Source organism: Octopus bimaculoides, chromosome 8 (genome assembly GCF_001194135.2).
Source record: "Octopus bimaculoides isolate UCB-OBI-ISO-001 chromosome 8, ASM119413v2, whole genome shotgun sequence".
Lineage (NCBI taxonomy): Eukaryota > Metazoa > Mollusca > Cephalopoda > Octopoda > Octopodidae > Octopus > Octopus bimaculoides.
This window is the reverse complement of record NC_068988.1, coordinates 15,718,111-15,726,084: the sequence shown is the minus strand read 5'-3', so window position 1 is coordinate 15,726,084 and position 7,974 is coordinate 15,718,111. Positions and strand designations below refer to the sequence as shown.

The following is a 7,974-nucleotide window of genomic DNA, read 5'->3' as shown; positions in this document are numbered from 1 at the left end:
ATATATTTCAGTGTGTTGACATAGTCCACACCTGGTATATTTCAGTGTGTTGACATAGTCCACACCTGGTATATTTCAGTGTGTTGACATAGTCCACACCTGGTATATTTCAGTGTGCTGACATAGTCCACACCTGGTATATTTCAGTGTGTTGACATAATCCACACCTGGTATATTTCAGTGTGCTGACATAGTCCACACCTGGTATATTTCAGTGTGCTGACATAGTCCACACCTGGTATATTTCAGTGTGTTGACATAGTCCACACCTGTTATTTGTATTGTTGTTAAGTTATTTCTCTTGTAGTGGCTGAAGTAATAGAGAGCCAGACTAATTTCATTGCAATATTTAGTTCCCGCCCTTTACTTTCTGAGTTCAGATCCTACCAAGATCAACTTTGTCTTTCATCCTGTAAAATAGAGTATTTGCTGTTGCTGTTGTTGTTGTTGTTGCTATTTTTTAGCCCCAGGTCTGCCCTGATCAAACAGACCTGTAAGTAAAGGTGCTCTTGTCATGACTACCAAATCTTTTTTGTGTATCAAACTATATTGCTTAATGGGTTCTTCTTTGTTTAAAATGGTTAACCGTAACTTGCTTATTATTTCTAGCAGAATGAGCAACTGCATAGATACTCCATTATTGACTCAGAAATATAATACCAGTTGAATGTTTAGTATCTAATTTGAACAAATGTACACTTGGCAAAAATGTGTCATCACTATACCTAAATTAGCAATTATTTCTGTTTTTAGAGGGTGGTGGTCATGGGCCCACTGTGTGTGCATGAATGGGCCTACACTCTGTGTGTGTGTGTGTGTGTGTGTGTGTGTGTGTGTGTGTGTGCATCTATGTGAAGGCTCTTTTAGTTCCTTGCAAGGTAGCATGTTGACAGACAATCCTAATCTCTGAGACACTGTCACACATGTGTACAGGTAAATACCATCACTTTCGTTTGTTTTTTTGTTTTTTGTCCAATTTCAGTGTAAGCCTCCACTCACCCTAATATGGGTTTCAAAGTTTTGCACAAGGCCAGAAATTTCAGAGGAGGGGTTAAGTTGATTAGATTGGCCCCAGTGCTCAACTGGTACATATTTTATTGATCCCAAAAGGACGAAAGGCAAAATTGGCCCTGTTGGCATTTGAACTCAGAACATAAAGGCAACATGCTAATGATTCTGTCTGCTTGCCACTCTACCTCACCCTAATATTGTCACGTTTTCACAGTATACCCTCATCCATCTCTCTTGTAGTAACACAAGAAAATATTCCTAATATTTTTTTTTTCTTTACAGATTTATATTACAACAAAACGAGTCACTTGTTTCCCCCTGTTCACCTTCCTTTTGGTCATATCCCATCTTCCAAAACTCACCTACAATAAATCAGTAGGTAAGTTAACCCGTTTTTTATATTTAACAGAAAAAAAAAACTTGATTTTTGGCGAGATGACTGCATCATTAATGGGAGATAATTATAGCGTGAAATAATATTGTTACTAAAAAGTTTGATATATATATAACAACATAGTGGAGGCGCAATTGGCCCAGTGGTTAGGGCAGCGGACTCGCGGTCATAGGATCGCGGTTTCGATTCCCAGACCGGGTGTTGTGAGTGTTTATTGAGCGAAAACACCTAAAGCCCCACGAGGCTCCGGCAGGGGATGGTGGCGAACCCTGCTGTACTCTTTCACCACAACTTTCTCTCACCCTTACTTCCTGTTTCTGTTGTACCTGTATTTCAAAGGGTCAGCCTTGTCACACTGTGTCATGCTGAATATCCCTGAGAACTATGTTAAGGGTACACGTGTCTGTGGAGTGCTCAGCCACTTGCACGTTAATTTCACGAGCAGGCTGTTCTGTTGATCGGATCAACTGGAACCCTCGACGTCGTAAGCGATGGAGTGCCAACAATATAACAACATAATCAATGGTTTTGGTGGTGGGTGGGATTTCCAGAAGAAAAATTTTAATTTAAAACAGTTTTTCTTAACTTCCTGGATAGTGTGCACCCACTAGATTGTAACTTTGGATGTGAAGGTTTTTGTAATTTTGCGCATGAAATTCGCCTGTATTTTCCTTTTTTGTGAACTCCTGCTATAGAGTTTGAATACTGCTAAGAAGTATTAAGTGTTATATTAATAGAAGAAACTGAATTATTCAAGTAACTTTTGAGTGTTGAAGAATTGTAACTTACCAATAAAGCAGGCAGTCTTAACTCTAATTAGCAGTAGCATTTGTTTTGTTTTATTTATTTATTTTTTGTGGGGAGATTTTTTGCTGGATCTGGAGGAAGAGGCTCTCTTAGACAAGTGAAATCGATACTATTGATCTTCCTCTTGAACCTTCCTAAGTCAACGACAACAGAAATTATATGGGTAAGGGGGAATTCCTGAGGGCAAATATACTGGCAAGTAAGGACTTAGAATAGAGATTAGGAGGTGAGGAAGAAGGGTTGAAAATAATGGGGAGGATGAGGGAGAAGAGAGACAAGTAGGATAGAAATGCTTGAATAGAGTTGGCTTGAGCCTAACTAGACCCAAAGAACAGAAGCCACTACAGTAGATCAGATAGGCAGAGAGAGGAAAATACTATTTGAAATTCCTCACCTTAAAGCAGTTGTGGACAAACTGCATCTTGCAGGTCTTCTTGACTGGCATTCCTAATGACAAATTATCATAGATTTTGTTTTTATTATTGCGCAAACTGCTTGAGTTTGGGTCATGTCTTGTACAGCCCACTCCTTGGAACAGGTTATCCATGCCTGCTTTAGAGCAAAATTTTTGCCACAGAATGATCAAAGGTAGATAATTCACGGCTAATGGCAGCTTGGTACTTCATCCCTATACTGTTTGATTTCTTTTAAGAATTGTGGTGGTACTTGACATAATAAACTGAACTTTGGATTTGGGACTCTACAATTTTAAGTTTATCTTTTGTGTATTTTTTTTTATTCCCCACATTTCAACTAGTTCATTTTTTGATGATCTTCAGGTGAACCATTCTTACATTTAAATATACTTTGTAGAACTTACGGAATCATGTTACAATTCAAGACAGGTGCTTTTCAGGTCTTGCTCAACACTGGCTTAGTAGACCTATGCATGTAACAAGGTGTGTTTTGTTCATCTCTTCAAGTGAACTACTCTTACAACATACCCTGATAATGTTCATATGTTAGCTTATGTTATAACTTAGATAACAGCAGTTAAAATAACAGTTGTTGTATAGCCTTGGCTCAGCCTTGATTAAGCAGACCTACAATCAAAAGCTTTCTAATTGTAATAATCCCATTTTCTAAAGGGTTATCTCAAAGAATACATATGATGTGTCCTTTCTTCGTTTAAGAGATTAAGGTGCAACTTGAGTTAGATTTCCTTCGTATTTCTTGAAGGTCAAGTGATTTGTGTTTTATATGTAGGAATTGGATCCATGAAGATAATCAGAAAATTGATAAAGAGAAACAAGGGAGTTAATAAACCTAAACCTGTTAATTTCTTTGAAAATAATTTATCTACGACAATTCAAATATATAAATTGTTATTCTTGTGCTGGTGAACAATCCATTAATTTGTTGCAGAGTTTTCAGGCTGATACTGTTGCTTAACCCTAGGTGTACCCTGATGGAGCAAACTTATAATCTTGACTATCCCCACTTTTTTTATGTACCCAGGACTATATTTTCCAGCATCTATTTCCTATTTTAAGACAGTAGGATAAGATTTGAGGGAATTTAGCTGCTGTTTCTCGCTGCTTATGCACCACATGCTATTGTTGCTGTTGAGTATCTTCTTTTATCTTTTACTTGTTTTAGTCACTGGACAGCAATCATGCTGGAGCACTTCCTTCAAGGGTTTAGTAAACAAAGCAACACTAATTGCCAAGCGTAGTGAGAGGGACAAACTCAGATATACATACATACATACATACATACATACATACATACATACATACACACATACATAAGCCAGTTATACACACACCCACACAATAAGCTTCATTCAGTTTCTATCTAACAAAGCTTTGATCAACATGGGGTTATAATAGAAAATACTTGTCCAAGGGGCTATGTTGTGGGACTGAACTTGGAACCATGTTGTTGGGAAGCGAACTTCTTACCACACAGCCAGGCCTGTGCTTCTCTCTACTTCTTTTCCAGCCCTCACTGGCCTACAGTTATCCAGTCAGGAAATATTTAGTTGAAATCCATTGTCTTGATACGTCATTCTTCATCCTAGTCTAGGACCATGGAAACAGTGTCCTCCTAGTTACACATGTTCAATATAAGAACAAAATGATACTCCAGTTCTATATTTAAGAGATGAGGAATTTTGTACATTATTTACATTAGATGGATATTTGTCCTCATCTTGTTTGTTGTTAACTCAACGTTTTGGCTGATATACCCTCCAGCCTTCATCAGGTCTCTTGGAGAAATTTCGAACCTGGGTTCTCATTCCTAAGGCATTTAACCACTACGCCATATGCCCACGGGCATATGGCATAGTGGTTAAGAGCACAGGCTACTAACCCCAAGATTCCAAGTTCGATTCCAGGCAGTGACCTGAATAATAATAATAATAATAATAATAATAATAATAACAACAACAACAACATCCAAAAAAATACTTAGGAATGAGAACCCAGGTTCGAAATTTCCCCAAGACACCTGAAGAAGGCTGGAGGATATATCAGCCGAAACGTGTTAACAACAAACAAGATGAGGACAAATATCCATCAAATGTAAATAATGTAAAAATGATACTCTCAGAAATTTCTTTGAATGATGGGTAGTTTAAATCTCATTGCTTATTAGTTTCTCATTATCATAATCATCAACATTTAATGTCATCCACTTTCCATGCTGGCATAGGTTAGACAGCTTCACAGGAACTGGCAAGGCCAAGGGTCTCACCAGGTTCCATAGTCTTTCTTGACTTGGCTTCTATTGCTGGACACCCTTCCTAATGCCAACCACTTTACAGAGTATACTGCCTACTTTTTACATGGCACTATCACCAGTACTTTTTACATGACACCAGCACCCACACCAGTGCTTTTTACGAAGCATCTTGGCTTTAGGATTTCAATTCTGTTGTGGTGGGCACCACATATTTCACTCTTTTGTCATCTCCTTCATAAGGCTCTGCATGTTGATGCTTAGTTCTCATTTTAACATGTTTTCCCTACATTTTCCCTTTTATCTATTTTTTTTTTTTTTATATATTTCCAGGAACTATAATTTGTAAAAAGACAGCTGACCCCCTAGATGCCCCACCGTTTATTGTTGGGGTGATCACATTATTGAAACAATACCATTCAGACAACACTGATTTATTCATGGTGTTGATGGGCCAATATATACGATCTTTGTTCGAGATAATCAATACGTAAGTCAATATACACCATTGATTACTTGTCACTTTTTTATTTAATTTTTTTTCTTTCTAATTGTTTTCAACAAGTGTCAAAATTTTAACATTTTTCACTGAATTTAAATTTGCAAAATTTGGATTTGTCGGGTTTTCAACTGAACGGTTTTTGCTTATGAACAGCAAGACATTTATGTTATTAAATCAATTTTGTTAAGCTAGCATCAAATGGTTCTGAATACTGAGATATTTGCTAGTATTTTCAGACAATACGGCATCTTGGATATTTTGAAGAGGGTATATACATACATATATATATAAATATATATATATATATATGTGTGTGTGTGTGTATGTATGTCTATGTATGTATGTATGTATGTATGTATGTATGTATGTATGCATGTATGTATGTATGTATGTGGAGGCTCAATGGCCCAGTGGTTAGGGCAGCGGACTTGCAGTCATAAGATCACAGTTTCGATTCCCTGACCAGGCGTTGTGAGTGTTTATTGAGTGAAAACACCTAAAGCTCCACGAGGCTCCGGCAGGGGGTGGTGGTGAACCCTGCTGTACTCTTTCACCACAACTTTCTCTCGCTCTTACTTTCTGTTTCTGTTGTACTTGTAATTCAAAGGGCCAGCCTTGTCACACTGTGTCACGCTGAATATCCCCGAGAACTACGTTAAGGGTACACGTGTCTGTGGAGTGCTCAGCCACTTGCACGTTAATTTCACAAGCAGGCTGTTCTGTTGATCGAATCAACTGGAACCCTCGTCGTCGTAAGCGTCGGAGTGCCAACAATGTATGTATGTATGTATGTATGTATGTATGTATGAATGAAGAAACATGGCGAGTCATTTTATTACTCATAAATGTAGTAGTTGCTTTCATAATGGTAATAAAGTGGCTCTCAACGTTTTTGATCTTAACTGATTGGCAGTCTTATCATGTACTTCTTTTGTCTTGGTATAAAAGATGGGCTACAGCAAATATTCTGCTCAATACCACTGATTTGCTTGTCAATTGCTTGACTTTAACCAGTTGAGCATGTCCCTTACAGGCTGACAATAAATGCATTTATGATCACAAGCAGAAGTAGTGGAGGAACATCATAGCAATGTGTTGAGAGGTTTTCTTTGGGGTTTGAATAATTCACCTCTGGAAACACAAGTGCTTCATTCATCATCCTTAAGCAAGCCTTATTCAAGGACCTTTTGAGCAGGGTGGGCTACTTAACCTGAAGAAAATTCTCACTAAGACCGACTGCAAGGTCATGTGCTGACGAAATACTGCTAAGCATTTCACCTGGTGTGCTAACGATTCTGCCAGCTCACCACCTTAATAATAATAATAATAATAATAATAATAATGGTTCGTGCGGGTGACACGTAAAAGCACCCACTACACTCTCTGAGTGGTTGGCGTTAGGAAGGGCATCCAGCTGTAGAAACTCTGCCAAATTAGATTGGAGCCTGGTGTTGCCATCCGGTTTCACCAGTCCTCAGTCAAATCGTCCAACCCATGCTAGCATGGAAAGCGGACGTTAAACGATGATGATGATGATGATGATGTTTCTGATTTAGGCTCAAAACTAGCAATTTTCAAGGGGCGTTAGGAAGGGCATCCAGCTGTAGAAACTCTGCCAAATTAGATTGGAGCCTGGTGTAGCCATCTGGTTTCACCAGTACTCAGTCAAATCGTCCAACCCATGCTAGCATGGAAAGCGGACGTTATACGATGATGATGATGATGATATTTATGAAAGACTTTCTTTGTCCTTGGTGTCAAGAAGACACTCGGCAAGAAATGGAAACAAAATTGAAAAAAAAGAAAATCTGATAATAATAATAATGATTCTTTCAAATTTTGGCACAAGGCCAGCAATTTTGAAGAGACATGTTAAGTCAATTATATCAGTCTCCGTGCTCAACTGGTACTTACTTTATCAATGCCAAAAGGACAAAAGACAAAGTCAACTTTTTACAAGGAGTAAAAGAGCCAGAAGAAATGTCAGTAAGCACTTTGTTTGACATCCCAATGATTCTGCCAGCTCAATGCCTTAATGATGATGATAATAATAATAATAATAATAATGATAATAATAATCCTTTCTATGGGAAGCACAAGGCTTCAAATTTGGGGGAAGGGATTAAGTCAATTACATTGACCTCAGTATGTAACTGGTACTTGATTTATCGACCCCGAAAGGATGGAAGGCAAAGTCATCCTCAGCAAAATTTGAACTCAAAACGTAGCAGCAGACAAAATACCGCTAAGCATCTCGCCTAGTGTGCTAATGATTCTGCTAGCTCTCCACCTTAAATAACAACAATAATAATAATAATAATAATAATAATAATAATAATAATAGTGGTGGTGGAACAAGGAGGTAGACAGGGCTATTAGACAAAAGAAACAGGCTTGGAAGGACTGGAAGAACGGTGGTAGCAGGGAATTGTACCAATGTGCCAGAAGGGAGGCTAGGCGACAGGTTTATTTAGCCAGAGGGGAAGCAGATAAGGAAAGATTTGCCAATGTTCTGCGCCGTGAGGACCAAAGACTCGAGGTATTTCGTGTTGCAAGACAGTGTAGGAGAGAGAAT

The 7,974-nt window shown here is 38.2% G+C and overlaps 1 protein-coding gene across 1 annotated transcript in view; it reads left to right on the top strand.

Moving 5' to 3' along the window:
* Positions 1 to 7,974, top strand: part of LOC106869244 (WASH complex subunit 5) — a 159,930-nt gene that overhangs the window by 145,522 nt on the left and 6,434 nt on the right. Inside the window, exons 26-27 of the mRNA XM_052969903.1 lie at positions 1,294 to 1,390; positions 5,231 to 5,387. Coding sequence (XP_052825863.1) covers positions 1,294 to 1,390; positions 5,231 to 5,387 — 254 coding nt within the window. The remainder of the gene's footprint in view (positions 1 to 1,293; positions 1,391 to 5,230; positions 5,388 to 7,974) is intronic.